Source organism: Benincasa hispida, chromosome 4 (assembly GCF_027475165.1).
Source record: "Benincasa hispida cultivar pf3 chromosome 4, pf3_genome.v1.1, whole genome shotgun sequence".
Taxonomy (NCBI): Eukaryota; Viridiplantae; Streptophyta; class Magnoliopsida; order Cucurbitales; family Cucurbitaceae; genus Benincasa; species Benincasa hispida.
Window position 1 is genome coordinate 46,445,757 of NC_143481.1, and position 15,381 is coordinate 46,461,137.

A 15,381-nucleotide genomic window follows, 5' to 3' on the forward strand; every position below is an offset into this window, starting at 1 on the left:
AATGTAAAATGATTGGTTGATACTTATTTTGTTCAAATGATTAAGTTTTATAACAGGCTGACATATTAAATTGGACATTATATTTTTTTTACCTAATAAATGACTTTCTGCAATTTTTACCAATGTCGCAAAGAGAGGCTTCCAATTACTAAGAATAGATATTTAGTAACAAGTTGACACCTTACTAGAAATACTCTTTTAGCGAGAAGCTTAAAATGGCACTATAAATAAACAAATAAATAACGAATATTCGTTATATTGTGTGTTGCTAAATATAAATTTTCAGTAACACGTGAGCGCTGGTGAAAGTTAGGCTTTACCAGTGTATAGTAAACTTTTTTTTTTTTTTTTTTTTTTTTTTCTTTTAACAATGTGTTTTGCTTGTCACTAAAAGTGATTTTTCTTGTAATGCTTAATTACATTCTTTATGCTTGATTTTGTATTTAATCATTTTGGTTAAAATACTATTTTGGTTCAATATTAGTACTTGTACTTTTAAATGTCTAATTTTAGTTTATGTATTTGAAAAAAATTAAATTTTAGTCCCTCAAAGTTCATTTTTATCAAAATTGATTAGATCATAAAAATAATATTAATGCAAGGAAATAGAATATGTGAAAATATGTTTTCAAAATTTATAGTGAAAATGAGAATAGATAAAAAAAAAAAAATTGAAAAAAATCTACAATAAATTAACATGCATGAACTAACATTGAACAAACTTCAAAATAGGTGGACCAAAATAGTATATTACCGAGTGTTCTTTAAATTTTACTTCATAACTTTGATGTAATTTTGTTTATTTTTCAATTATATAGGTGTATTTTTGTCGTTTTACTATAATCTATGATGTGGAGATTTTAGTGTTTGAAGATTAAGGGTTCACACGTTCAAAGTGTTAATAATTTCAAATGATCATATGAAAATCCTTGGCTAATTCTCAAACATCGATAGTCTAAACATCAAAAGTCTTGAGATAAAGAATAGGTTCTTTGCTCAAGATTCATTTAATTAATAGATTTAACTTTTATTCATATAGTTATCGGATTTCTCATACACATGTAGAAAAATGACGGAAAAAGATATGGAAAATCTAGCAAAACACAAAATAATTTGCAGATTTAGCAAAACCAATCCTCAAAAACTTTAAAATCAATAAATTGCTCGCTTTAACAGGGCACACACAATCTATATCCTATCACTTATAGTATACTATTAGTGGTAGTCCTATTAATGATATTGTTTGGTATCAGTGAAAAACTTTTATCATTGATACACTTCTACGTGTTGATAACAATCTATGATAGATTTTATAGGCAATAGGAATTAAGTCTTCGCTAATAACTTCTTATTAGTCATTAACTTCAGCCCTGCACATTTCTTTTTACATGGAATATTAATTCCCATGGTTGTATCTAATTAAGTTAGAAATTGATAACTTTTTTAATAATTAAAAGGATTATTTTGTTGGCTGAAAATGTGATATATAAATATTGATGATATTCTTCCCTTATTTTCTACGATGGAATCTTATAAGTAATAGATCTATCATTTATAAATTTTAAACATTATACGACTATACATCGTATTTAGTGATACACATTGTCAGACAAATTAATAATAAATGGACAGTGTTCAACTAGCATGAATAATCTACTATCAACTTCAAGATTGGAGGTTCAATGTCTCATTCCCACATATGTAAAAAAGAAAAAGGTTTGAGTCTAAAGTTCATTTGCCGACATGTTGAAATGAGGTTAACCATGCAACATTTGCAGCCCCTCCAACTCCATAGCCACCTCCTTCATGTTGGGACGCTCCTCCCCTTTTACTTTTACACACTCTTTTGCTAGCTTTGCCACCTCTTTTATCTCGTCAATATTTCCTTCCGTTGCCAGACCCTGCTCAACAATTTCTTCCAAACGATTTTCATTCATCGCATATAGGACTATCTTGGCTAGAATTCTTTCTTCTTCTGGCACGTCAAAACGCACAGCCTTCTTCCCTGTTATAAGTTCAAAAAGCAAAATTCCAAAGCTGTATACGTCGCTTTTTTCCGTCAACTCACTCGTCAACAAGTATTCAGGGTCCAAATATCCAAGAGTCCCTTGTACCATTGTGGATAACTGAGTATGATTCAATGGGACCAGCTTCGAAGCTCCAAAATCGGACAACTTTGCAGTGTAATCATGGTCTAAAAGTACATTAGAAGACTTGATATCTCTATGAATGATGGGATTTGAAGTTGAAGAATGCAAATATGCGAGGACGCTGGCAATTTCTGAAGCTATTTTCAAACGAGTTTCCCAAGAAAGAGGGGGATGATTGGTTTTGTTGTGGAGGTGTTCAAAGAGAGTGCGGTTGGTTACAAACTCGTAGACCAACAAAGGAACTTTTGTCTCCAAACAACACCCCAAAAGCTTGACCACGTTGCGATGGTTGATTTGGGACAAAACAATGACTTCGTTAATGAATTGGTCAGTTTGGGATTGATCCACTAATTTTGATTTCTTAATTGCAACCATCAAGCCGTCATCTAAGACACCTTTGTAAACAGTGCCAAAGCCACCTTTTCCCACCACTGTGCTTTCATGGAACTTGTTTGTAGCCTTCTTCAACTCTTCATGGGTGAAAATTCTGAATATCTCGACCGGTGATTCCCACTTAGAAAGATGTTCTTCAAGCAAAAAGCCTCCGTTTTTCTTGAAAAATTTGTTCTTTTGGTGGTTGGCCTTCCACTTTGCATACCCCAAGCATAACAATGTGCACCCAATCACTAAAATTGTTAACCCTATCGTACATCCTGCATTTAATTTCATCAACAAATTACATTTTTATAATAGAAAGATGATCAATAATAGAAAGATTAAACTCACCAACGATGTATTGAACAAAGGCCTTATATGTTGGGATGCATCCTCTCCTTCCATCTCCTTTATAGTTCTTAGGACAACCGCAGGTATAGTTTCCTTGTGTGTTAGAACACATGTGTTTATATTCACAGTCATTCAACCTTTTATCCTTGCATTCATTTATATCTGAAAATGTCCCAAAATTGAACACAACCAATCAAATTAACAAAATCCCCATAACATCATATCTTCTCTCTTTCTAGATTCAATTTTTAGATATTTTCTTACTCATTTTGAATCCCCCGCTAAATTCAGAAGCTTAAATTTAATGTATTACATAAAATTTAATTTTACAAAAAAATAACTTTGTGGTCACTGTGAGTTGTGAGTTTAAAAATATTACACTACCTACGAGTACTGAATTTGATTTACAATTTTGGTCTTTTATGTTTTAAAATGTAACCATATCTGTCACAAAGTTTTGAGTTAAATTATCATTTGGGCCTAGTTCTGAAGATTTTGCACTTTTAGTCTAGAATTTTCAGTAATGCTCACTTTTAGTAAGTTGTATTTATTCTCTATTAATTAATATAAATTCATTAAAATAATTATAATTAAATATATTTCATCAAAATTATCACTTTTCAAACTAATTTAAAAAATAATTCATCTCATTGTTCTAAATTATTTGATAAAAGTAATACTACGCATCAGTAAGAGAATATAAGGGTAACAGTGTGAAATAAAAAAATAAATATGAACACCAAATAAAAACTTAGACTCAAAGTTTGAAGAGTAAAAATATAAGATTATGAAACTTAGGGACCAAATAGAAATTAAACTCAAACCATAATGATAAAAATGGAGTAATGCTACACCCATCTCCATGTAGCCCATCATTTATCATATGAGAGATAAAATAATAACTTAAGTTTTTTAAAAAAATCTTTTTCTTTTTTGTCATGTGACATGTTTTTAGGTGGGTTGAGATGGATGTAACCTATTCCAAAGTTTTTTGGAATAGGTGCATTTAGTCTCAAAAATTTCAAATTAGTCATTTTAGTACTTAAGCTTTCAATAATAGATTTTAAAGGTCCCCTTGCTTAACAGAACTATTTAAATTAACAGATCTGTCCAAGTAAACTATTTAAATGTTGATGTGGCTTGTTGATTAAGTTGATGATTTGGTTTAAATTTGTCTCGTGAAGTTCGTCTCATAAAGTTACTTCACGAGTCAAACTTCACAAGACAAAAAAAGACATAAATGAAATGATGTTGAATCTAAGTAGCTTATTTAAATAATATTGTGACTTGCTGACTAAGTTGATGACTTGGATTTAAATTTGTGTTGTGAAGTTACTTCAACTTAGTCAGCATTTGAATAATTTACTTGGACAGATCATCAACTTAATCAGCAAGTCATATCAACATTTAAATAATTTACTTAGACAGATCTTTTAATTTAAATAATTATGTTAAGTGAAGAGGACATTTTAAACATCAACTTAGTCAGCAAGTCACATCAGCATTTAAATAATCTACATGGACAGATCTTTTAATTTAAACAATTATATTAATGAAGGGGACCTTTAAAACTTGTTATTTAAAACTTAAGAACTAAAATGACTAATTTAAAAATTCAAGGATCAAACGTACTTATTCCAAAAAACTTGAGGACTAGAAAGGTATTTTTCCTTTTGTTTTTTTAAATCTCTAATGTTACCTTTTTACTTTTAACCACCCATCTCAACTCAATGATGATTAAAATAGTACACTAGAATTTAGAGGTAAATAGGGTTTTTACCTTCACAACCTTGAGGACGATATGGATTTCCCTTGAAACCATCCAAACATCGGCAACGATATTCAGAACCATCATTGAGGAAGTTAATCTTTTTGGTATTTGGTCCACATATATTATTGCAATTGGTTTCGTTGTTTGATTTTGAGCAAGTATTGTTTGGGATTGCCCAATCAAGCACCAATGGAACTTCAAGTGGTGTAAAATTGGAAATATATTTGGAGGAGAAATTGAATTTGTCATGTTGAATAACAAAAGCATACCCACATGGATTAAACTTAAATACCTCGGAGTGTTTGTTGAAGCTCTTCACTTCCAACTCCAAATATTTGAGGCCTTCAGGAATTTCCAACTCACAGCACCCATTCCCAGCGCAGTGCCCATCTCTTATAGTTTTAGTAGTGTTTCCACACAAGGCCATGCACCCACCTCTATAGGTATCCCCTTGGATATTGCCAGAAATATGAGCTGATGTATCGCAACCGATTGCGACGAACTTGTTCTTGGTGTTAGAAATTGTGAATAATGGCGTTTGAAGTGTGGCGAAGTTATGGCTGCCATTCTGGGAACCATTTTGTGTGTAGCAATCTTTGGCTATGAAAAACGAGATGTCGAGCTCGCTGTCGTCGATCGATATATTTGTTACATCAACGTTACCATTCCCGATAAATGCTCTTGGAGGATGATATGTTTTGTTGCAGGTGATCAAGAAAGTGTCACTTAGATAACACTGCTCTTTCGTTCCGAATGGATACGGAATTTCCATGTTCCCACACCATCGTTCGTCACAGTCCTGCGAGGCCGCTGCTGACAATGACAACATCATGAGTAGAACAAGCTTTTCTGTGGGGTGTCCCATGCCTTATGCCTGCCTTGATCTGCCAATTAATTCACTGCAAGATGACTGTTTATTTCTTTCTCTGTAACCAAGAAAGCCCCGACACTACGCAAGGAAGAAGCAAGAACCAAAGTTCAATTTCTCTCCCAGCTTCCTTTGCCTCACTATGATATCCACACGCAAAGCTTAATATAGGGCTACATTATCATCTTTTAGCAGTCTACCTGTTTTTTTTTAAAAAAAAATTAAGTCTATGAACACTATTTCTAACTCCAAATTTCTTCCTTTGATATCTACTTTTACCAGTGATTTAAAAAACCAGTACTTTTAACAAACTTCTTTTGGTTTTCGGAATTTGGCCAAGAAGTTTTTTTTTGGAATTTGACCTAGAATTCAACATTGTACTTAACAAATATACAAATTTTTGTAAGAAATGAGGAGAATGTTTAATTTTTTAAAACAAAAAACGAAATAGTCACCAAAAGAGTCTAAATTAATTATTTTTGTACATATTCAGAGAGAATGATTTTTTATACATCTTAGGCAACTTTATCTCTATACAATTCACTCATAAGTTTAATCACAAGTTGCCACATGATAAATGTTTGTGCTTCATTAGAAGTATATTTCTTTAATATTTTTTCCTTTGTCATTGAAAAGATACATAGAACTGATCGTAGTCTCAGTTGTACCTAAGTATTACTCATACCTAAAATCTATCTAAAATATGCATTTTTTTTTTTTTCAAAATCAACTTAATTTATATTTTATTTTTACAATTTTAAAATATTCAAAAATATATGTAGAGTAATTTTCAACATGAAAAAGGGATTTTTAACTCTTTCATAATTACTCTAAAACATGTTATATATTTACCCTTAGAAATATAGATTTTTTTAATTAATGAGCCGGATTTTGCTAACAAATTAATGTGTTGTATTTCATTTGTCGAGACTAGAATCAGAACATGATATAAATTTTTTGTTCACAAATTCTAACTTTTTTTGTTTGGATGAAACTAAATGAGAAGTTTGAATATCTTGTACAGTCATAGTGGGATATGTTGCTTTCTTTATTGGGTTCTTACTTTCAGAAAAAGAAAAGAAAAGAAAAGAAAAGAAAAGAAAAAGAAAAGGTAAATGTATGGATTAAACACCTTTTTTTTGTATTAAAAAGATGAATTAAAATTAGAAAGCCTTCTTGACAATCACAATCAAAGTTAAATGCTTGGGTTGAAGCACAACTAATATTAAAAGAAGATAGGATATGGGCTATGAAGCACATATACTTCATGTGAGGAATAAGTATTAGACGTATCAGATACCGATATTTCTAGATACTTCCCAGATATGTATTTTTTTTAAAGAAAAAAGAGAAGTAACTCATCTAATATTTTTTAATCTAAAATTAGGCAACCTATTTAAAAGACTCACTACTCGAGTCCAAAACTAAAAGAAAGAAAAAATAAATAACGGACAAAATCCTAGACTAGAATTATCCATTCTTCATCTTCACATTTGAGTCCCCACAAAGTTCACTAAAATATATACCATTTGGATATCTTCAACAATAAGTTCTTCGTTTATCTTCATACTTTTCCCTCTAATCTTCTTCTTCTTTGCAATATGAGTCACTTTCCTATTGCATTTTATTAACTATTGTACTTCAACATCTTAGATGTTACTTTTTTTGTATTGTAATTCAGTCTTTGTATTCTATTTTGTATTATTGTTATTAACTTATATGCTAAATTTATTTATATCCTAGATTTTTTAAAGAAAAAATGTATTTTCAACATATCAGTATCATTTTTTTTTAGAAATATATATATTAAAAAATATATAAAAAATGACGGATCCTTAGATGTATTTGTATCATAGTTTTTTAGAAATTGACGAATCGTCGTATCCGATCATATTTATATCTTGTAGTTGTATTCGTATGTGTACTTCAAAGGGTATGGACAAGGGCTAAGTGTTGAGATATATAAAGCCAGGGTGTTGGTCTTCAAGTTAACGACAAAGAGGTGGCCAACATTCCACTAACAAATGAATTATTGCTCAAGCAATGTATGGCCAAAATCACTTCTTTTTTTGTTTACCCTCCCTATAAAAAAATTGCTTTACGGAAGGATATATTCACTTTTTTTTTTCTTTTGAAAAATACTTTTTAGTTACTAACGCCCTTTATTTTTGGATTAAAAAAAGTATTAAAAAAAGTATTAAAAAAATAATTTTAAATGATGTGATTTGAGATTTGGAAAATAATTTGAAATTAGTTACTTATTCTGGAATGAGACAGATTTTAAATGAGGGAATTTAAAATATTGTATTTGAATGATAACATAAAAAGAAAAAGAAGATAAAAAGTTTACTAATATATAGAGCTTTAACTATGATTTGTTAAATCTTACAGGGTTAAATAATTATTTTATTTCTAAATCATATAAAATCATGCCAAATTTGATAACTTTAGCTAGAAAAGTTGTTTTCTAAAAGTAAATACATAATTTGAAGTCACTTTTGATTTTAAAATCATTATTTTTAGAGTCGTAACAAATAAATCAGGACCTTCCCAGCAACGCTTAAATATATTTGGTTCTTAATTTTCAAATGTGTAATTTTGAAACATAACCAACAGGTATTTTTTCTTTTTTCCCCTCTCTTAACATTTTTTATTTTTTTTGTCTCTTTCAAACTTTCGTTATCACATGCATGGTTTATTACTTGAGCAATATTTAGATACATCTTATCTTTGTTGATCTCACTCTCGTCACATACACATACAAAGAAAGAATTAAAATATATTTTTTTAAATAAGTAAAGAGAATTTGTCACATGATAAATTATATTGTGCATTTGATGGAATAACAAATATCACATCAATATAGTACTTTATTTTTTCTAAAAAAAATCAATATATTGCTTTTTGAGCTTATAACAAATACCAAGTCAATACTACTTGTTAATTTCTAGGATATTTGTAATACATAATAAAATAAGGGAAAAAATATAAAAATATATGAGAAATTATTTTAGATGGTAAAACTATTGAAAATATTTACAAGATATAGCAAAATTTTAGAACTGTCGTTGGTTGACGTTGATAGACTTCTATCAACGTCTATCTATGTCACTGATAGACACTAGAACTCTATCAGTGTCTATCATTGATATTTTTAAAATTTTGCTAAATTTTAAAAATATTTTAATTTATTTTTCTATATTTAAAAACAACCCAAAATATATCACCTCTTTAAAATATTTGCAAATATGAAAGTGGCGACCAGTCAACTTTTGAATTTTTTCTAATTTTCAATATCACCTCTCCCTTGTCTTATCTTGTTACATAACTTCTTCTTTTTTTTTTCTCTCTCTCTCTTTCTTTTCTTTGATTTTTGCTTCTTTTTTTTTTTTTCCTATTTTCTTTCCTTTATCCGGTTTTTGCTTCTTCATTTCACAACTCATAATTTTATCAAGAAGATTTAAAAAGAGAGGAAGTTGGAGAGAATTGAGGAGCACAAATAGGGGTCTATGTGTTGATGGAGGGCTACCATACGTTGATCAGGCTTACCTTGCATTGAAGAGGAGTTCCATGTACCAATAAGTCTGCAGAAAAGTGACCCCTTGCGCCCACAACTATTTTGGTTTGTTGGATTTGGTAAGATAAGGCTAAGGCAAAAAAGGTGGTATTCTAAAAATATTTTAGCTCTAGAATATAGGATTCTACGTTGATTCTAGGGATTAACATAGGTTCAGAATCATGGAGGATCTAGGGAAATGGGAAAAGCTCGTGAAAGAAGAACTCTTGTGGGTAAACTGTGAGTGGTTTTATTTTCAAATGTTTTGGTTGTACCTATATACAGGTTGGCATGATCAGAAAATGTGCCTTCTCGGATTTAAGTTACTGATTTTCCGTTGTTTTACGTGAATGACTATATAACTTTGCTTTTCTTGATAGCATGCTTATAAGGATGTTTCTGGATAAGGCTGGGTACCTTATCTTAGATGGATAAGGCTAGGTACTAATGCGTTATGTTCATGTGATGAAATAATAATACTTATGAGAATTAAACGCTTAGTTTTCTTTAGTCAAACTCAAGTGCAAATTTGACCAAAGTTCTTGGTGAGTTTAGGGTCGAACACAGGGATTGCTTATAAGTATGAGATGAAACTAAAATATGATCTTTGCGTGTAAAATTTTTTTTTAAAAGAGATTGAATAAATAAACTTGAACCTAAATATGCAATGGGGATTATGTCTAAAGTGAAGCAGCGGGAATTGATTAACAGCTATGCAATAAAAGGGTTGAGAAGAGCTTTCACTAACATTTTCTAAACAACTGAATGAAATATGCGATCAAGCTATACATTCAATGTCACAACTAGCACTTCTCAGTGTCTTTTGTCACATTATCTTATCTCTCAGATGCATGCGATAGGTGTAATATGCATAGAATGTACTTATTTCTAAGGAGCATTTTCTCTCGTTTTATGAGGTCTTAATCTAAATTCTCTCAAGCTTAGATTAGCTTTACTTAGAACAATCTCTCAATTAATTCAAGCAACAAATATAAGCAAGCATACAATAAGTTGATCGCATGATTCCTCCAGTTATTTAGTCGTGTTAGCTATAATCTTCCCAACCCATGAAGCGATTTAGGTATGCATGATATTGGTGGAAATGATGGACAAGATGTATAATAAACATATATTCAATTGCAAGTCTGAATTTGTCAATACAAGAAATACAATACAAATACACAAAACGAGAAAGGGTCAGAGAGTCAAGCCGTGGTTCGCAATGTCTTGCTTCCTCCGGCTTGTTTTACAACTGTTTCCTTAGATAATCGAACAGAATAATCTTCTTCTTCCACCAGAGTCCTAAGCTCTCACCAAGGAGTCTCTATGGAAGAATGATAGGGGTTTTAAGTGGAATTCCTTCTCAGTGTGTTCATCTTGTCTCCCACAATGTATCCCCTAGTATAATAAGAACTTCGAGCTCAGAATTCTAACAACAAACGACTAACTCCTCTCATTATTCATCTATATCTCTGCATAACATTTGCAAGGGTATTTATAGGCGTTTACGATCACTGCTTTTCTTAAGCTCATGGTTGCATTGTTGGGGTGGATTAAATTCCATATCCTGCTGCGCCAACTGCAACATGACAGTGGTTCATTGAATCTTCAACATAGCTTTCCTGTCGGCCACCAACGCAACTTATGATGTGACACCCACCACCCATGTCATATTATGCCTCGTCACTTGCAGCCTATGCGATCGTCATCATTTTCTTCTCAGGTCGCTTCTTGCTTTAAACGCATTAATGGGCAAGTGATCATGTGATCATCAGACTGCTGAAGGGTATACTGCACATAAGTAGTGAAATTAGTTTGGAAATTAAATATGTTATGCATTAGAAGTAAGTGATTGCATGCTTTCCTTTTTTGTATAAATTTATTGACAAAATTTATCTAAGTTGCGTGCCTTTGTCTTGTTATGTTAAATAAAAGAGATATAATAACTTGTATTTTTACAAGTTATCAAGTACCTTATCCTAGTGACATTACGGATACGACCCACTTTATAGATGTTACAATTGTTATAAAGTGCTACAAGTGATCTGATCCTGATCATTCATGTGGAGACATGCGAACGATGGTATCCTATACAAAGAGTTTGTATTAGACTGGACCACGAAAAGACTAGTCTGATTATATAACGCCCTTAATAGTAGAGACCTACATTTCACCAGGATGTCCATAGGTGTCGTGACCTTAATCTTGAGTGAGTTATGAACTTCTAACTATGAAGGCGGTCCTTTGATTTGGATGGGTTAGAGTGGTCAGATTGTCGACTTAATATGCCTACCATTTTGGGGATTTATCTAATTGGGGAGCTGAGAACACAGCTATATGATAATGGGCAGAAATGCACGTTATCATAGTGCTAAGTTCTTAAACAATATTGGATTGTGTTGGTAGAATCTGTTAAATTGTGTCCATTAAGCATAAATTCTATACTTTTGCAGTCGCATGCGTCTAACATATTAGAGCAGTTGATCTTTATGTTTTTTTGTAGAATAATGCATTAACGCAATACAAAGAATGCAATCATAGGAATACATCGCGCAACTTCACCGCAAGACTTTGCGTTGTTCGTGCTCGCAAACATTCACCTAAGAAGAATCACGGCAACATGGTGGGCGTATCCAAACGAAAGGACAATTAAGATCGATGGGAGAGAAAGCTGATGGCAGTCGGATCCTAATTAAGTTGACAGCCAATAACGGTCACAAGTATATCCAGCTTTATCGGTGACAAATATCCCGCGTGTCAGTCAGGAATTAAAGTTGTCCCATCTGAGAAACCAAGAGAGAGAAGCCTCCTTTCTCTTTTGATGCCCTATAAATACCTAGCGCATTCTTCATAGAAGGGTTAAGCAGTCGATTACTTCCACTCTTTACAAGTTCATACCTCTGTGCATAGTTTTCTTTACCATTTCACGGCGGAGCTAAAGAAAAGTGGTGACACCGGAGATCGTCCAAGGCAGCTCAAGAGAGAACCTTGGGTCGTAAGAGTAGAGAGCGTGCCGACTCTCGCGAAAGTGAGAATATCTTTAGAGCACGAGTAGAAACAGTGTAACGCCTGATGGCAAGAAATTGCTTCATGCTCTTTACTTACTTGCATTGTATTTCTGTACTTTGTTTTATATCTATTTAATGGAAGTTCTATTTCTACATCTGCTCACTCTTTTAATACGCATGAGTAGCTAAACAAGTTGAATGGGTTGAGAGGAACTAAGCTAACATGATCTAGGAAGTTCATTGCCTGCGATTGTCTTGTTTTACGTTGTGTAAAATACACTTTTAGAGTTACTCAAGAGAGAATCTAAAGAAAGAACCTAATGTCTCGAGAGAGTTAAGTTAGAATCTGGACTCGAAAGAGCAAGATTAGGCTTGCATAAATAAGAGATAGGGACTTAGAGATAAGCCCTATTTGTCAACTTGCATCGCATGCATCCTAGGAATAGGAGTGATATTACGTGGTCGCATATTTATGTGATTGTCATGTTGTCATCGCATAAATAGAGATAGAGGTTTATGTGTAAACCTTGTAGACTTATCGCATATTTATCGCATGCGTTCTAGCCTTAAAAGCCGTGGCATTCACGCAGAGAGTGGTTTACTATTGTATGCATGTTGCATGATCACAAAGCATGAACGCATCTTAGGGAGTGTTAGCCAAAATCCTTCTCAACTCATTCACCATATATTCATCATATTTCCCGTTACCATCTCTTTTCAAATTCCACCACATTTATTATTAATTTCATTAATGCAACAACCACCCGACACTCACTATTTACTTGATTACCACAAAGTTTTCATAAATATTACCAACATAACTATTTTCACAAGTCCCTGTATTCGACCCTGGACTTACCAGGAAACTCAGAGGAATTTACACTTGGATTCCACTAGGGAAACTTGAGTGCACAATGCTATCAATCCATACATATATCATCCGTAATTCCACACTTCATAAAAATAAGCAATCACTATACAAGATGGAATTCACTCATTCCTTGATGTCGAGGTAAGTAGATAAATTGTTCCCTTAAGAGCTAATTCAGGGGCTTGAACAATGTGGCCACACCCTCTCTTGGCCCAAGAAGGATGTGGTCATAGTTGAATTATGACTTATTGTTCATTAGAGGGAACGGTGGTACTTAAGGAGTTAAATGTAACTAAAGGGGTAAAACGGTAATTTTGGTCTAGTTGTACGTACGAGCAATTTTTGAAGGGTCATCACATTGTTGACTAGTTATATTCAGTGGACACATAAATATATTTGTAGTGTGAAGAGTGCAGCTTTCGGTCTTCAGTTGAGTGATTGGCAGTTAATGGATGTTGGGTAATCTAATGAAAGAGTTTAATTAATTATCCAAATATCATTGGAGCTTCAATCTACTGGTCCATGAGGTCCCCTCTATAGTTCAATAGGGATTATTGAGAATTAATTTTGGATTAATGTGAATTGTTCATATTAATTGAGGGACTTAATTATATATGATATAGTTAATTAAATTAATTATATGTGATGCAATTAATATAATGTATTTGATACATTATAATATAAAGTTTACTTTGAGAGAATTAAATGTTTGAATATGATTTGAATACTAATTATATGAATGAATATGATTCAAATATTAATTATATGGATAAGATCCATATAACTGAATTTAGTATAAATGCAATTTATATTAAATATCATGCATGGTTTAGGGAAAATAAAACTATAGTTATATTTATTTGATACCATATAAAATCTATAGATTATGTGTTATATTTGATGTAACATATAGTGTATATATATATATAAGTTAGTTATTATCTATATACATATAATTTTTAGTTAAATTAAATTATTTTTATTTTAGTTTAATTCAAGGAAGGGAGTAACAACTCCCTCCCCTTAATTCTCTCTTCTTGGGTTGTATGTCCTAAAACTTGCAATTCGTAAGATTAAACATATTCTATTTGCAATAAAGATGTTATTGAGGTTTTGTTCAATCAAAATACTATTGAATATGTAAATTGCACTAAATCCAATAAACTAAGATCTATGGTTGTTACATGACTACTTGGATTTTATGTGGAGACATAAGAGTAAATCAAGTTCAAGTAGATAGCCAAAACAGTCTATAAGTATATGGATAAGGCTGGGTACCTTATTTTGAAAATATTATAGAATGCGGCCCATTATGACGAGCAGAAATGCACGTCATCTTAGGCCTTTTATTTAGAATCATGAGAGTTGTTAAGTAAAATATGCGGCGAATATGTTAGGAATTCATGAGAAAATGAGTTTGCGTCGCTCGGCATTAAGAATCTCGGCTATTATGCATTATTATGCATTCAATTGTCTATCTTTGTAGTTAACGCAGGAAGCGGGCGCATACGTGGAAGTCGAGCTATCGCAAAGACGGTCGCATGCGGAGAATTTCTCCATCGCAAAGGCGAACGCATACGTTCGACATATGGATGTTGCGGCCATCAACCGCATGCGTCCATCACATAGAAGTTACGGTCGTCAAGCGAATGCGGCCATTGCATAGAAGTTGCAGTCATCAAGCGAATGCGATCATCACGACGTTGTGGCTACATAATGATAACTATAATAGAGGGATGAACGCATGGTTGGTGGAATGCAACATGAACGCATATCTCAAAAGTATCAAAAGATGATGTTGACATTTCATCTACCACGCCGTTAGAAGTAGAGATTCAGAAAAGGACCATCGCGCCGTGAATGTCAGAATCAGAGTAGGTCCATTAATGCTATCGACGACCCAGATCTATAAATAGAAGTCGTTGAGCAGAATTTCAAAGGATCCAAGGTTTTCTGCCTGAGGGCGGATCCTTGTGATTCAGACCAAAGAGTTAGAAGAAAGCTTGAGAGTTCTTCATCTCCTTCATCCATTTCGAGTGATGACCGAAGCCTTCGCCGGAGTTATATCTCGAGAGAGTCAGCTCCATCGCTCTTCCATGGCACCACCGGTAGCCTTGACACACATCTGCTGGAAGTAAGACATTGCTTCCAGCTAGCCTTTTCCATTTCTCTTGTTTTCTTATATTGTATTGTATTACGTTTTGGCTTAAGCAATTAATACATTTTGTGATCAATGCATTTCTGTCTTTCCTTCAATTCCATCTCCATCTTCATTACTTAGTATCCTTAACTTTCATTGCATCACTTAGTGAAACTGTTAGAGTATCGCATACTTAATCATGTGGCATAGAAATATGAAGCATGTAGCAAACCACCGGGAGGTGTACATTGCGTAAGTGTTGTGATAAAACCTTATTTGCTTAATGTGAAG

At 32.6% G+C, this 15,381-nt stretch overlaps 1 protein-coding gene across 1 annotated transcript; it reads right to left on the reverse strand.

Annotated features, from left to right (window-relative positions):
- Nucleotides 1–1,530: 1,530 nt before the first annotated feature.
- Nucleotides 1,531–5,672, reverse strand: LOC120076724 (putative wall-associated receptor kinase-like 16). Its single transcript, XM_039030621.2, has 3 exons — nucleotides 4,657–5,672; nucleotides 2,877–3,038; nucleotides 1,531–2,803 (listed from the first exon to the last, which is right to left on the reverse strand). The coding sequence occupies exons 1-3, from the start codon at nucleotides 5,510–5,512 to the stop codon at nucleotides 1,758–1,760; spliced, it is 2,064 nt and encodes a 687-aa protein (XP_038886549.1). The 5' UTR covers nucleotides 5,513–5,672; the 3' UTR covers nucleotides 1,531–1,757.
- Nucleotides 5,673–15,381: the final 9,709 nt, after the last annotated feature.

Excerpts from the sequence above, each read along its gene's own strand:
- LOC120076724 (XM_039030621.2), bottom strand. The coding sequence starts at position 5,512 with ATGGGACACCCCACAGAAAAGCTTGTTCTACTCATGATGTTGTCATTG. Across the intron at positions 3,039-4,656 it reads TCGTCCTCAAGGTTGTGAAG|ATATAAATGAATGCAAGGAT; the intron begins GTAAAAACCCTA and ends GGACATTTTCAG. Across the intron at positions 2,804-2,876 it reads CTTTGTTCAATACATCGTTG|GATGTACGATAGGGTTAACA; the intron begins GTGAGTTTAATC and ends AATTAAATGCAG.